Below are 14006 nucleotides of genomic sequence, written 5' to 3' on the forward strand. Positions count from 1 at the left end.
ATAATCTTTCGAGGGCAAGAGGCCACTTCCTCGGATGCATCACCCTCAGTTGCAATTGCAGGGATATGAAACACACATCATCATATATATATAATTTTTTATTAGTTTTTTTAACATATCATTTTCAACAGTAATTAAACATACTTTTACATCTTATTCAAATTTTTCACTTCCATCAATCCTGTCTGAAACACATCATCATGGCTGTAAGCGGGGACGGGGGACGACTTGTGTCCAGGGAAGCTGCGGGGCAGGACCTCCTGCCATTCTTAGGAGAGCTATTGGGAGTCAGAGGGGGCGATTTCACCCTCCCAGCTGTCCCTAGTCAGAGCAAACTGCCCTGCAAGCCTTTCGCGAGATGTGATCCTTCGGCCGCAGCCCCCTCTCTACAACTTGCGGCGTGAGGACGGCAGAATGTACAGTACAATGGTACCTCAGGTTAAATACTTGATTCGTTCTGGAGGTCCGTTCTTATCCTGAAACTTTTCTTAACCTGAAGCACCACTTTAGCTAATGGGGCCTCCTGCTGCCGCCGCGCCGCCGGAGCCCGATTTCTGTTCTTATCCTGAAGCAAAGTTCTTAACCTGAAGCACTATTTCTGGGTTAGCGGAGTCTGTAACCTGAAGCGTATGTCACCCGAGGTACCACTGTATTTGTTTTGGAACTGGCGTTGGCTAATTTTGCAAATACTGGAACTTACGGGTGGCGGTTTGTGGGAGAAGCAAACGTTTCCTACGAGGCGACAACCGTGTCTTCTGCTACCTTCGGGGCGCAGTGCAAGGAATGGCTGCTGCCCAGGGAACAGCTGTATTAAAAAGCTTAGATTTTACACCTCTCAAAAAGGGAAATAGGAAGCGAGCTAGGAACACAACCACGTAGTCCTCTCTTACTTTTTCCTATCTCTGTGGCTCTAATTTCTCTCTCTCTCTCTCCCCGCCCCGCCCCCATGCGTTCCCGCCTCCCCTTCTTCCATTGGTGGGGCCCGCTTCCGACCCTGTACGATGACGTGTTGCCGCGATCCAGTGGCGTCACGCGTTGTCAAGTTTACTGACTGGGAAGTGGTCTCGAAGCGGTCGCGGACCGGTAAGCAGGCGAAGAAGCGGCGGGTCCGGTTGCTCCGAGCCTTGGGCTGGAAGGGCCAGGCCAGGCCGGTGGGGTTGCCCTGGTTTGGGGGAGCCTTGGTGCGGTGCGGGTTGCTCGGCCCAGCCGGGAGGCCCTCCGTGCGCGGGAGCCGCCGTCACCGTCGCCTCCTGGCCCGGCGCTTCTGCCGCAGCTGCGGGTCAGCGGCGTCGGGCCTTCCTAGGCTCCCTCCTCGGGCCCTGGAAAGAGGGCTTCCGAGGCGGCCTCTGAGGCCCTTCTCTCGCTTTGGTCCCCAGCCCTGGATGGAGTTCGCCTGGCGGGGAAATGACCGACCAGGAGAACAACAACAGTATCTCCAGTAACCCCTTCGCCGCCCTCTTCGGCTCCGTCGCCGACGCCAAGCACTTCGCCGAGATCCAGAAGCAGCAGCAACTGACGCCGCCCGTTGGTGAGAGGTGGCCTCGCTTTTGGTGGGGGGGGGGTTTGACGCCCCTGGCCTAGGAAACATTGGGTCAGATCGAAGGTTGAATCCCGCGTGGAGGTATTGCTGAAAGCACTTGGGTGATCTTATCTGTACCCCCTCCCTTCCCTGTCCTTATTTTAAACGACAGACCATTTTACCGCCCCAAAAGCTGGGCATCAGTAACCATAGATTGCAAAAACTAATATGGATTTTAAGGAATTGGTGCAAAGAAGAATTGGATTAAAATGGATAAAAACTAGTAGGTGCTGAAATCCTCAGTTTTTCACTGGCTTACCTGCAGGCTTCCAAATGGAAGGGTTTTTCCTCTGCTTCAGGTTGTGCAAATCTTTGGAAGAGCAGAGAGAGTTCGTTGTGACGGGATAGTCACTGAGGCAGCCTTTCTGTGTCTTGACTGGCCCGGTTAGGCAAACAAATTGTGTTTGGGTGATAAGGTTCAAGTGGTGCCCATGTGGGGCTGGCAACCAGTCTCCATGCATTTTCTAGAGGCGACAACAACATGTTTGTGATTTGTGGTAAGCTGACTTTGTGGCTGGTAGCTATATTTGCCTGATGCCTGACATGTTATCAAGTAGCCAAATCTGAGGCAAAGGCCATGCTGGTCCCTCCTTCTTCTTGACACAGAGCCCTCCAGGGCAAAAGGCCAGGGTGCATGGTTGGTGCCTGGTGGGGCCAAGTTAGGCTGCTTCTTAACTAGTTCTACTTCTCCAGTGGAGGAAACCTCGGCCAGCCAAGATGATTCTGACAACAGCGTGTCTGAAAGCCTGGATGATTGTGACTACTCCGTGGCTGAGATCAGCCGCTCATTCCGTTCCCAGCAGGAGCTCTGTGAGCAGCTCAACATCAACCACATGATCCAGAGAATCTTCCTGATCACGCTTGACAACAGTGAGTATGGGGAGTTAGTTCCTGGGATCCAGACTAGGAGGAACTCTCAGTTATACTGGGATTTTTGCAGCTTCCTGAGAGTAGGGCTGCAGTATTCTATGGTGGCTGTAGACTCAACACAGATAATCTTCCACTTGTAGTTACTTTTGCTGTACTATGTGCTGCAGAATCTCCTAAAGAACTTGGCTGTGTGTGGTTTCTCTTACACTATGCTTGTCACTGTATAAATGCTTTCCTGACACATCACGTGTGGTGGCAGGGAGTAGTGTTTCCTGTAATAGTGCTGCTCTATTCTGCTGCACAATTATTTGTGTGGGGCAAGAAAACCCCTCAAGCTTGGATCCCTATGTGCATCAGTTGCCTTAAAAGTCTCTCAAGAGTTCCAAAATGCTGGAATGGCTGTGTCCCTTCAGGCATGTGCTGTGCCACTGGCACTCAATAAAACAAAGCTTAAATCTCTCCCTTCCTCTTCCCCAGTGAACTGATAAAAATAAATTCTGCCTTTAGGAAAAATCAAGTTAACGTCTTTCAAACTAGGGAGGGGGGTTATTGGGTTGTTGTTTTTATTTTGATTATATATTTTGTGGTTTTATATGTTGATTTTGTTCTATGAACCGCCATGAGACTTCTGGGTACAGGATGGTATATAAATTAAATAAATAAATAGAAAGGTGGGGTGGGAGGATGATGTATGGGTTGGGGGCTTGGGGTTGTAGGGACACAGATTCATGCTTGTGGTGTTACTGATGTTGCTGGTTTGATGATTCCCAACCTGCAGGTGACCCCAATCTCAAAAGTGGCAATGGGATTCCTGCACGCTGTGTGTACTTGGAGGAAATGGCAACAGACTTGGAGGATCAGGATTGGCTTGACATGGAGAATGTGGAGCAGGTATCTGTGCACATGCAAATGCAGTTGATTTTTCTGCCTGGCTGAGGGCTTGGCAGAGCATCCATGAGCCTTGGTGAAGGATGCAGGCTTTGCCCTTCAGGACACACTGTTCTCTGTGCTGATGTTCTTGAAGGACCCTTCAGCTGGATCAGTCTTGTGAATGGAAGACATTTGCCTTCTCTCCATTTGTAGTGCTCACTTTCTAGAGCAGGGCTGGGTAACCTATGGACCTGCAAATATTGTTCAATTTTAACTTGAATAATCCTCAACCACTAGCCATACTGGTTTGGGGCTGATGGGAGTTATAGTCCAACAACATCTGGAGGGGCACAAGTTAGCCACCCCTGTTCTAGAGCCACCAACGTTGCATTTTGGACTTTTTGTTTAATCAAGCAGACTTGTCTGATGTGGGTGCCTGAATCCTATCACCCATTTGCTTGCAGCTCATGATAATGTGGGTGAAGGATCTGGCCTTAGCCACAGGAGTTGTCTTGGATGACCTTCAGGTCTTACTGTGTGTTTTTGATACATAGCTGGGCACTTGCTCTATGTGGCTGGTGGGTGGGCAGGGTTGTGTACTGACCATTTATGTCCGGCTTGGCATGTCTCTCCAGGCTCTCTTTACCCGGCTACTCCTCCCTGAACCAGGGAATCACCTGATTCACATGACCTCGGCTGGCATACAGAATCTATCAGCTGACAGAGATGCAGGGGAGAAGCACATATTTCGCTACCTCTTTGCCAGCTTCCAGAGGGCAAAGGAGGAGGTGGGTCAACGCCCCACATCCCTGTCAGCAAGTCTGACTGCCTGAGCGGAGCAGCCCAGCAGACCAGAGACAAAGTTCTCTCCTCTGTTCTCCTAGATTACCAAAGTGCCAGAGAACCTGTTGCCCTTTGCCATGCGCTGCCGAAACCTTTCTGTGTCCAACACTCGCACGGTCCTCCTCACCCCGGAGATCTATATCAACCAAAATGTCTACGAGCAGCTAGTGGACTTGATGCTGGAGTCCCTTACAGGAGCCCGTAAGTTACAGAGGCAGAGCTGGGCACCCTAGAAGAAGTTAATGGGCTACAACTGCAGGAGGTCCCTCAAAGATACCTTTGATACCCCACCTTTTTATTATAGTTGTAAATGTGTTGGGGTGCCTGTATCTTTCTATGAGAATGCATAAAGGATTGGTGTTCACTTCTCTCCTACTCTCTTACTGTAGGCTTTGAAGATGTAACTGAGTTCCTGGAGGAAGTCATAGAAGGCCTCACTATGGATGAAGAAGTGAAGACCTTTGAGGAAGTAATGGTGCCTGTCTTTGATATCCTCTTGGGACGGATCCGAGAGCTGCACCTTTGCCAGATCCTGCTATACTCCTACCTGGACATGCTCCTCTACTTCACTAGGCAGAAAGATATAGCGAAAGTGAGCATTTGGCTAGCCTATCTTCAGGGTACCAGGGAGCAGCAAAGCAATCAGCCATGGCCATCTTCAGCCTACCTCCTGGGCAGAGGGGTAGCTGCTTGTTCTCTTCACTGTGAAGAGAGCATGGCCTTCCTGATTCTGTGCTGTGGTTACAACATGCATCAGTGATAGGCTGGCCAATATGGCAGAACCATCATTCCATAAAAGGGTGTCCTTCATTCCACTACTTATATCGGGGCTTTACCTGTAGTGGCTGACCAGCAGTACCTTCTGTTTCTGTTTGCTCAGGTTTTTGTAGAGTACATCCAGCCAAAGGACCCAGCCAATGGGCAGCTCTACCAGAAGACTTTGCTGGGAGCTATCTTGAGCATCTCATGCTTGCTGAAGACCCCAGGTGTGGTAGAGAACCACGATTACTTCTTGAATCCCTCTCGGTCCAGCCCTCAGGAGATCAAGGTGCAGGAATCCAACATCCACCAGGTGGGTGGATGTGCACATTTCATACCAGTGTAGCTTAACCAGGCAGAGTAGAGGGGACAGCAGCGGAAAATGACAGCTTCTGTCTCTTAAATTTATCTCTCTAGTGTGGTTTGGTGGGTTCTTGGTTGTTCCTTAAGTCACAGATTGTCAACATCAAAGTATAGTGAAAACCTCCGCAGGAAATTCATGATGCTTGGGGTATTTGAGAAGACCAAGACCCATTAACTGCTGAAAGTTAAGGAATTTAGGGGAGAGGAGGCGTAGCTCAGTGGGTAGAGCACAGATACTGCATGTGGAAGACTGAGCAAGTGTGTGTTTGTTGTACACATCTTAAGACTTCTGATGTTTTGGTAACAGTTCATGGCTCAGTTCCATGAGAAGATCTACCAGATGCTCAAGAACCTGCTGCAGCTATCACCACAAACAAAGCACCGAATCCTGTCCTGGCTGGGAAACTGTCTCCATGCTAATGCAGGCCGCACGAAGATATGGGCCAACCAGATGCCAGAGATTTTCTTCCAGATGTATGCCTCGGATGCCTTCTTCCTCAACTTGGGGGCCGCCCTCCTCAGGCTATGCCAGCCCTTTTGTAAGCCCAGATCGCCCCGGCTCCTCACATTCGACCCCACCTACTGTGCGCTGAAAGAGCTGAATGAGGAAGAGCAGCGGAGCAAGAATGTGCATATGAAAGGTGAGCCACGACTTTGCAGGTGCCCAAATCTTGTCCTCGTACTCTTGGCAAGGCAGCCTGTAAGGGAGGAGGCTGCTGGCCAAGGGCAGAGGAAGAGCTGGAGGAAACCAGAGTGCTCCCATTGGCTCTGGCATCCTCCTGGTAGGTGTTGCTTGGTGGGGAAGCAATTCCTGTTAACTTCCTTCAAGGTTTGGAGAAAGAAACCTGCTTGATCCCAGCCACAACTGAGCAGGAGCCAGAGTTTGCCCCCAGCTACAACCTCGTGACGGAGAACTTGGTGTTGACCCAGTATACCCTCCATTTAGGATTTCACAGGTACTACCTCCAGAGGGTATATGGGTGTGTGGGAACGGCAAGGCCTTGCAAGTGCCTCTTCCTTAGAGACTGAAAATTTGCCTACAGCAGGATTGGGTTGTAAAAGCCTGGTTGGCAGCCTTCGCAAGCTGAGGTGACCTGAGATATCCTACTGACAGGCAAAGCCTGTAACGAGAACAGTGATGTGAGAGCGCCCCAACCAAATTTGTTTAAGCAGACATTGGTTTGGGGAAAGGGGATTTTACTGCTATAATGAAGAAGCTAAACCAGTAAAGCCAATGCACATGATTTCCAGCTGTCCCCTTGAAGCCCCCCTCCATGACGTGGAAACCCCCTCAAATCAAAGCAGCTATCAAACAAAGGATTGCAAAAAGCCTCTGGATGCAGTAGTTTGTTCCAGTTTGCTGCTTGTGTGATCCAGAAGAGAGAATTGGTTCTGTTCCTGGGAAACCTGAGTTTGTTGCATCTCTAGTTCAGTGGGGGAGCCTTGGACATCTCCCCCTCATACTTACAGAGGATATCTTGTACACCCCACTTTGCTTCTGTCCTTCTGGTTAATGTATGTATTTCTGTTGCTTGTACAGGTTGCATGACCAGATGATCAAACTAAACCAAAGCCTTCACCGGCTGCAGGTGGCCTGGCGAGAGGCTCAGCAGAGCTCCAGCCCTTCAGCAGACAACCTTCGGGAGCAGTTTGAGCGTCTCATGACCATCTATCTCTCCACCAAAACAGCTATGACAGAGCCGCAGATGTTGCAGAACTGTCTTCACCTGCAGGTCTCCATGGCTATTCTCCTGGTCCAGCTGGCCATTGGAAACCAAGGGACCGAGCTGGTAGACCTGACATTCCCTCTGTCTGAGGTGGAGAAGAACGCTCTGGCCTATGTCCCAGGTGACCAGCAAGGGGTTTCCCCTTCGGAAATGTTGGGCTTATCTCTTTGGCCTATATTGGCATCACAAGATTTTGAACACCTCTTTTCCTCCAGCAGTTTCCTGAAAGTTAAGAGCACCCTTGCTGTTCTAGTCTGACTGATGGGCATCTAGAGAATTATAAAATATACCCTTGTGTAGTTCTCATCAGGGTTTAGTTGACCTAGAAAAGTTCTGGGATGGAGCGAAATAGTTTACAAGCAGGGGCCTTTAGTTCTGCTCTCTCTGGAGTGGGCCTAGCTGGCTTTTTGCAGCATCCCTGGGTAGGTAGGTGGCAGTGGTGACCATAGTCTAGGATTCTTAAGTCTGGCAACCCAAAAACATCCACGCCCATCACTGAAATAATTGGGGCAAAACATTGCATTGGCTGTGCTTGTGTGCAGTCTATAGTTCCAGTCTAGAGATGGAAGGTTGAGGCTTCTGGAGTTGTGAATGGAAGAGATGCTGATGTATGAGGGCCTGAGAATTATGCTGGCAGCAGAAACACCAGACATGGAAGCCCCCATGAGCAGGCACCGAAGGCCCAGGTGGTTTTAGGCTTGTCTTTGCAATTGAGGACAAATGTATATTTTCCAAAAAAACAAACCAGCTGTGCTTCCCAGGACACCACACAAAATACCTGAATTGGACATCACTTGCTGTACAGATTCCACATTGCTCTAAAAGATTCCCCTGCTACATCTTAGGGACCTTCTCCCTTGGTGCCAGAAAGATGTACAATCCAGAAGAGGAGTCTGTCTTGCTGGCAATGATGGTGTATGCTACCTAAAAAGCTAAACTTAGAGAGACGGTGAAATGGATGGGGACACACAAACACATTTGTCTCTATCCTTAGATGTGAAATAGCTGCAAGTGTGCATCCATTTCCAACACCTTCCATGATGACAAGTAGGTTTCTCTTCCTGTGAGCTTTAGAAAAGGCCAGGTTGTAGTGTCTTGGAGTATGCTTAGTTTGACCCCGGAGAAGCTAAAAATGCTGTCCTGCTCTAGGAGTCTTTGTACTATTAAGTAAGTTCTTTATTTCTGGTCAAGGGCTGGGTCTGAACATTCTCCCAGCAAGCACCTCATTTGGAGCTTTTTATTTGCAGAATTTTTTGCTGACAACTTGGGTGACTTCTTCATATTCTTGCGCCGCTTTGCTGATGATCTTCTGGAAACGTCAGCTGACTCCCTGGAGCACATCCTTCATTTTGTGACTATCTTCACTGGGGATGTGGACAGGTAATGGCCTCTCCAGCCACTTGTCCACCTCATTACCCTTCATCCAGGCTTCAAGGGTGGTCACCAGTAAATATTTGGGAGTACCAAGGCAGGGAGAGAGGTTATGGCCAGAACAAATCAATCCCCTTTGAGCCAAGCAGTGATGCTACAGCTCCTACACCTTAGCATGGAAGACCAGGCCAGTGCAGAAAGCTTAAGCCATTCAGGCAGCTGGTAATGGTTTCCTGTTCTGCCTCCCTCTGTATTCTGGAACAGAGACTGTCAGCTTGAGCCCCTTTCTCCATCAAAGGAACAACAAGGGGCTTTGAGGTCCTGCCCTTACCTGTCAGGTGTGGGGTGTGGCTTTCTGAAAATGGCCTGGCAGGCCAAAAGATACCTACAGGTCCATGTTTGGTCAGTAGATTGGAGCTTCCCCACCCTCGCTGTAACAACTATATTGACTGCTGCATTGTGAGATAGCTATTTATTTTTGTTTATTTGTTTATTCAGTTTATATCATGCACCTTCCTCCAAAGGAGCCCAGAGTGGCAAGCATGTCCGTACTCAAACAGCGCAACTGAAACTTCCAGGAACAGTTAAAAATGCCTAAAATTAATTACCTACACTCCGACTAATAATTTCAAGGTTACTGGGGACAAAACTTTCAGCCAACTTTCAGGAACGTTTAAATTTTTTCCCTAAAAGTTAATCGTGAGGAAGACTAATGAACCTCACAAGGGAGGGTATTCCACTAAAGGGTAACTGCCACTAAGAAGGTCTTGTTTTGGGTCACCGCCAGCAATGACACCACCAGCAGGGCTTTCCCTGCTGATTATAGGGTTAGCCTCTAAGGTCCTCGGCGTCCAAGCTTTTGGGGTTTTAGGAGATCAAATTCCACATTTCCACTTGAGCCAGGAAGAAATCAGGTAACACTTGCAGAAGTTGGGGCACTTGCCTCATGGTTCTGGCATCTTCCAAGTTCTGTCCCAGTGGTGTCTCTGAATTGCGGTCAACAGCAGACAAAGAGGAAGCCACTAAGAAGCAAAGCTACCAGGATATGATGGCAGGGCTAACAGTCATCCTTGAATGTCCTCCCAGGTGGTTGATCCTCATTTGCCCTCCTGCAGGATGAAGAACCCACACCTGCGAGCCAAGCTGGCTGAAGTGTTAGAGGCTGTAATGCCTCACATGGACCAGGTGCAGAATCCCCTTGTCTCCAGTGTCTTCCATCGCAAGAGGGTCTTCTGCTCCTACCGGCATGCTGCCTACCTTGCCGAGGCGCTCATCAAGGTCTTTGTGGACATTGAGTTCACTGGTAAGGGGGTGGTGGGAGAGAGGGACTTTGCTCTAGCAGTGCCACTTTCATCTTCTTCCTCCTCCTTGAGCTGCTGCCATTTCCATTCCTGCTCAACAGAGCCATCTTCCCAGTTGCATGCTTTGCATCTGTGATAGCAGCGCTCAGGGGCAAGGGGGCTTTCCTTTTCTCCCAAGTCCTCTGAGCACCTTGTTCTGCACCAGACATGGGTGACGTCTCTCCCTGTACCGTTCATGGCTCGGGGCACATTTCTGAGCTGTCCATGCTTTTTCTTGAGTGTAAACCATGAGAGAGGAGGGTGGAAAGTGCCAGCCCTTTGCTGTTCTCTCTGGACATTCAGTAGCACACTGCCATGCCAAGATGCAGCTTTGAAGCAGGAGGACCTGCCATATTGTGAGCAAAACATCCCTTCCTTGGTCTTGTGGTGCCTCCAGATCTTGGCATTCATTTTGGCTTGGCCTGTTCTTTTCCTCCTGCCTAGGGGATCCCCATCAGTTCGAGCAGAAGTTCAACTATCGGAGGCCTATGTACCCCATCCTCAGGTATATGTGGGGCATTGATTCCTACCGGGAAAGCATCAAGGTAAGGCTTGGGAGGTGCATGAGTTGCTTCAGCCAGGACAGCAATCATCTCTGGGAGGGAAACATCTCTTTCTCCCCCTCCATCTTCTTGCAGGCACTCGCCGACTATGCCTCAAAGAACCTAGAAGCAATGAATCCCCCTCTCTTTTTGCGCTTCCTAAACTTGCTCATGAATGATGCCATCTTCTTGTTGGATGAAGCCATTCAGGTAAAGCATTTTTATTTGTGTATTCATCACTTGCTCTACTGCTCTTTCTCAAACTTTCCTCTGCTGGTGTGAGCTGGAGAACTCTATTCTGCCATACCTGCCTGAGAGAACTGCATCTGGCCTGTGTTGAGTAAAGAGGCCCATTCCGGAAATTCAGTTAGGCTTATCTGTTGCTGTTGCCCCTCTCAGCTGCTGTCCACCTCCTTAATAGAAGATTGTGGAAAATGAGCTATGGTTATGTGTGCTTCATACACCCTCTTTCTTCTCTCCCTTTCTCCCCCACCTCAAATTGCTCTGCAGTACCTGAGTAAGATCAAGATCCAGCAGATTGAGAAGGACCGGGGTGAGTGGGATGCCCTGTCTACAGAGATGCGGCGTGAGAAGGAAGCCAGCCTGCAGATGTTTGGGCAGCTGGCTCGCTTCCACAACATCATGTCCAATGAGACCATTGGGACCCTGGCCTTCCTGACTTCAGGTAATGACAGAACTCTCCAGCTAGGAGTGAGGAGGGGAGCTGGGCTGTTCAGGGGACCTCACAGAGACCTGGTTTACATTGCAGAGATCAAGTCCCTCTTTGTGCACCCCTTCCTGGCTGAGCGCATTATCTCCATGCTCAACTACTTCCTGCAGCACTTGGTGGGCCCCAAAATGGGGGCTTTAAAGGTCAAAGACTTCAGCGAGTTTGACTTCAAACCCCAACAGCTGGTTTCTGACATCTGCACCATCTACTTAAATCTGGGGTATGTGTGTTGAGAAGGAGAGGGCAACTTGGTGGTGGTGACAGCAGCCCTCTGAGTATCAGGGGAAATCAGTGAATGCTTTCCCCCAACATTCCCTTTTTTGGAGCATTTCATTGACCACTGTTTCAAAAAGAGGGCAGGGCCAGCTGAGCCTTTGGTCTGTTCAAGCCCAAGAGCATTGGTATGCTTGTGGAAGTGTGAGAGAGCAAGAGAATGCCAAAGGTGGAAAGCTGTAAGGCAGACTGACTGGGCTTGCCTAGGGAAGAGAGCAGAGAAGCTCCCTTCCTTGCATATGTGGAAGGGCCTTGCTGCTCCCAGTGTTGTCTCATCCCTCTTCTCTTTCAGGGACGCGGAGAACTTTTGTGCCACAGTGCCCAAGGACGGGCGATCGTATTCCCCAACTCTTTTTGCTCAGACAGTCAGAGTCCTGAAGAAGATTAACAAGCCTGGCAACATGATTGTGGCATTTAGCAACCTGGCAGAGAGGATCAAGGTGAGGGGTGGTGGAGGGGAGCTGGCGCTAGCTTCCTCCCTGCTTTCCACAAAGGAACCCTCCTTTTTGGAGAGCTGCCTGTTGGTGCCTCATCCTCTGCTGTTGGCATTTTGAGCCGGGCAGCTTGTGTATGCTCTTGTGGGAAGGCGGCTTTCTCTACCTAGTAGCATTTGCAAGGAGCAGACCCTCTGTGCTATGGGCTTTCACTAAGTCCCTCCATGAAAGGAAAGGCAAGGGAACGAAACTGAGTGTAGTGGGAGCATTAGCCCCTTCCATAAGCCAGAATTACATTCCTTGCCGCTTCCTGGAGCTAAGCCAGGCCCAAGAATACAACTTTGCTCTCATTTGTTGCCCTTAAACTCTGAGCCGCTCTGAGCCCGGCCTTGGCTGGGGAGGGTGGGGTATAAATCTAAAATAATAATAATTATTATTATTATTATTATTATTATTATTATTATTATTATTATTATTAAACAAAGGCTTGGCGGCAACTAGTCATCTGCTGAGCTTCTTGGGTGTGTTGGGGAGACGTTTCCTTCTCTCATCCAGCCCAACATTGACTTGAGCAGGCAGGGACCTCTCTAACAACTGTTGGGCTTTCTTCTAGTCCCTTGCAGACCGCCAACTGCAGGAAGAGGAGACCTATGCGGATGCCTGTGATGAGTTTCTGGACCCTATCATGAGTACTTTAATGATGGACCCGGTGCTGCTGCCTTCCTCTCGGGTCACCGTAGATAGATCGACAATTGCCAGGCACCTCCTGAGGTATTCACAAGGCTGGGAAGGGGTCAGGGTCAAGGCTGAACAACTGATTGCTTATCTCGTCTAGGAAAACATTAGGTGGCTTTAGCTCCAAGCACCAAACTCATTTGGTGTTAAGGTAGCCCAATTTATCCCTGGGTCTGCCTCACTTAGCTCTACTGTTCCAGGCATACCCAATTTTCTAAAATACCTAATTCCTATCACTACAAAAGGCTGCCTCACAGCAATGGTTGCACATTGGGGGGTCTGTCAGAGCACCATATTGGGCCTCCACAACTGTGGCCAAATAAAAGGCAGACTTGGTCTGCCAGATGACTTCCTCCTTGATTTGATATCCATCTGGTGGGGTGGCGGTGGGCCTGTGTGTCCATCTCCAAAGGTTGGTGGCACTGCCTCCTGCCCACATATCTGTCTCTCCTTTACCTGCTTCCTGGTGTTTCTTCCCCTTGTAGTGACCAGACTGACCCTTTCAACCGGAGCCCCCTCACCATGGACCAGATCAGGCCAAATACTGAACTCAAGGAGCGGATCCAGCAGTGGCTCGCAGAGCGGAAGAAAGAAAAGGAGCAGCTGGAAGGGACTCTGTGACCCGGATTGTGGCCCTGGCTGGGCTTCCGCAACCCCCAGGACCTTTAAGCTGCCTGCTCCTTCCCTCTTTTGCGCCACCACTGCGGAGTTGTGGGGGGAGAAGTGTGGGGGTTCTATGGGCCTGTTTTTGGTTTTGGGTTTTTTTGCCGTTAGGACTTTTGTCAGGAATCTTTAGCTGCTCCCTGCCTTTTTGGTTCACCTGCTGTCCGGTTTCCACAGCAACTGCCCTTCCCGGTATCCCTGCCCAGATAGGTTTCCCTTCTGTTGCAGCAGCAGTTCTCGTGCCAGAAACTTTTTTTCTGTTTTAATGTGAAGGCAAAAGCTGCACTCTCCCCATTGGACAGACCTTTCTTTATGCAATCCTGACACTATTGGTGGAGATCTGCAACTCACTTTGGTCCACACAGGGGGACTATTATCCGCCAACAGCCTTTGGGTAGAGGAAGCTGATGCCAAGAGGCTGGGTGAATGTTTGCTGTAGCATTTGCCCCCTCCCCGAGCTTGACATATCATACTGTGGTGATGAGCCCCCGTTGTTGCTTTTGCTGGCAATGACTTAAGTCTTCTGGGCTGGTGGGCCTGCGCCCAAAGCACTGTGTACATGTTCATGCAGGTGCCCTATAAATCCTGCCTGCATTTATACTGTGCCTGTTGCATGTCAATATGTATGCAGTGTGTATATAGTATGACATTCACTTTAGACCAATAAAAGTGTCAGGTGTCCATGTTTCTTTGGTGTTGTATGCCTGTAGCCTTCTACCCTCAACCACTTCCTCTCTACCAGGGTAGCTGCTGCAACCTTATTGGAGTTGGTGTGCTCAACATGCCCCTTGGCTGCTCTTTGTTTTCAGTATTTCCATTTCAAAGCAAGTATGTATTTTTTGTTTTAAATATTCTACCCTGCTCCATTTAAATGAGGTAGAACATATGCTTGATTAGCTCTCCAGAA

General features: G+C 49.4%; 2 protein-coding genes across 2 annotated transcripts in view; both read left to right on the forward strand.

The window, feature by feature from the left end:
- Window positions 1–14006, forward strand: part of ATP5MG (ATP synthase membrane subunit g) — a 73006-nt gene that overhangs the window by 53119 nt on the left and 5881 nt on the right. The gene's annotated exons all lie outside the window — the stretch shown is intronic.
- UBE4A (ubiquitination factor E4A) lies at window positions 930–13786 on the forward strand. The gene is made up of 20 exons (XM_028707690.2): window positions 930–1083; window positions 1377–1528; window positions 2273–2449; window positions 3228–3340; window positions 3955–4107; window positions 4204–4363; window positions 4552–4754; window positions 5043–5234; window positions 5592–5925; window positions 6114–6240; window positions 6825–7132; window positions 8259–8391; window positions 9498–9685; window positions 10167–10267; window positions 10361–10474; window positions 10775–10949; window positions 11034–11214; window positions 11560–11707; window positions 12315–12472; window positions 12922–13786. The coding sequence occupies exons 2-20, from the start codon at window positions 1405–1407 to the stop codon at window positions 13055–13057; spliced, it is 3225 nt and encodes a 1074-aa protein (XP_028563523.2). The 5' UTR covers window positions 930–1083; window positions 1377–1404; the 3' UTR covers window positions 13058–13786.

The sequence above is a fragment of the Podarcis muralis genome, chromosome 15, assembly GCF_964188315.1.
Source record: "Podarcis muralis chromosome 15, rPodMur119.hap1.1, whole genome shotgun sequence".
In the NCBI taxonomy this organism is placed as follows: domain Eukaryota; kingdom Metazoa; phylum Chordata; class Lepidosauria; order Squamata; family Lacertidae; genus Podarcis; species Podarcis muralis.

Coding starts and splice junctions, on each gene's coding strand:
- UBE4A (XM_028707690.2), top strand. CDS start 1,405: ATGACCGACCAGGAGAACAACAACAGTATCTCCAGTAACCCCTTCGCC. Junction 5,926..6,113: donor CAAGAATGTGCATATGAAAG/GTGAGCCACGAC, acceptor ACTTCCTTCAAG/GTTTGGAGAAAGAAACCTGC. Junction 10,268..10,360: donor CCTACCGGGAAAGCATCAAG/GTAAGGCTTGGG, acceptor ATCTTCTTGCAG/GCACTCGCCGACTATGCCTC.